Raw genomic sequence first — 823 nt, 5'->3', positions numbered from 1 at the left:
TGGGAAGAAAGTGTTTATAACATCTTGTTTTATATCCCGAGGGGCAAGCCCAGAGGGAATCTGAGGCAAATCGAGGAATAAAAGCCCAATATCCCAAGATGGAGATTTAGGCCCACCCTGAGTGCGCAGATCTGAAACTTGGGATACGTACTGCGGGCAGCTCTCCGTGCCACAGACCCCCGCGGTTTTCCTGGTGCCCTGGTACCCAGGTCCTGGCCGCCTCTCACCTGTGCTTGGCCAAAAGCCTCCTCCAAAGTGGCGATCTCGTGGTTCTTGTGGGAGCTGGTGACACAGCACAGCACGCAGATGCAGACCGAGTCCGTCTTGCAGTAGCACTCCAGCAGTTTGCCGTGCTGGGGGCATCTCCTCTCAGCCAAAAGCTGAGCATCGCAGGGCTCCATCAGGACGTGGTCTTTCAGGGGGTTCTTGGCGCTGTGCTTGCTCAGGTGGGCTTGGCACAGGGAGGCCTCGCAGCTCAGGCAGGTCTTCACGGCTGGCTGGGGCTCCTGAAGGCAGAAATCGCACAGGATCACCTCGTCCTGCTGGCCCAAACTTTCCCCCTTCTCTTCACATTGCGCTTCACACTCTTCCTCCTCTTGGTGAGTGTGAGCTTCCAAAAACTTCTGCACTATGCTGCGGAGCTTGATGTTGGGCTGCAGCTCCATAGCGAGGTCCGTCTGGGCGCAGCAGAGCGGGCAGCTGAAGTGGCCCTGCAGGGAACGCCGCCGGCTGCGCACCTCCTGGATGCACTCCCTGCAGAAGCTGTGACCACAGCTCAGGGTCACGGGTTTGCTGAATATGCCCAGGCAGACGGGACAGGTCA

At 58.6% G+C, this 823-nt stretch overlaps 1 protein-coding gene across 1 annotated transcript; it reads right to left on the bottom strand.

Moving 5' to 3' along the window:
* Nucleotides 1–227: 227 nt before the first annotated feature.
* Nucleotides 228–815, bottom strand: LOC104156524 (E3 ubiquitin/ISG15 ligase TRIM25-like; the record flags this gene model as incomplete). The annotated part of the gene is made up of 1 exon (XM_009694726.1): nucleotides 228–815. A coding segment is annotated over one exon (588 nt), but the record flags the coding sequence as incomplete, so codon positions are not given.
* Nucleotides 816–823: the final 8 nt, after the last annotated feature.

This window comes from Cariama cristata, unplaced genomic scaffold, assembly GCF_000690535.1.
Source record: "Cariama cristata isolate BGI_N322 unplaced genomic scaffold, ASM69053v1 scaffold34890, whole genome shotgun sequence".
Taxonomy (NCBI): domain Eukaryota; kingdom Metazoa; phylum Chordata; class Aves; order Cariamiformes; family Cariamidae; genus Cariama; species Cariama cristata.
The sequence above is the reverse complement of the archived record's forward strand: the minus strand, read 5'-3'. Positions and strand labels throughout refer to the sequence as shown.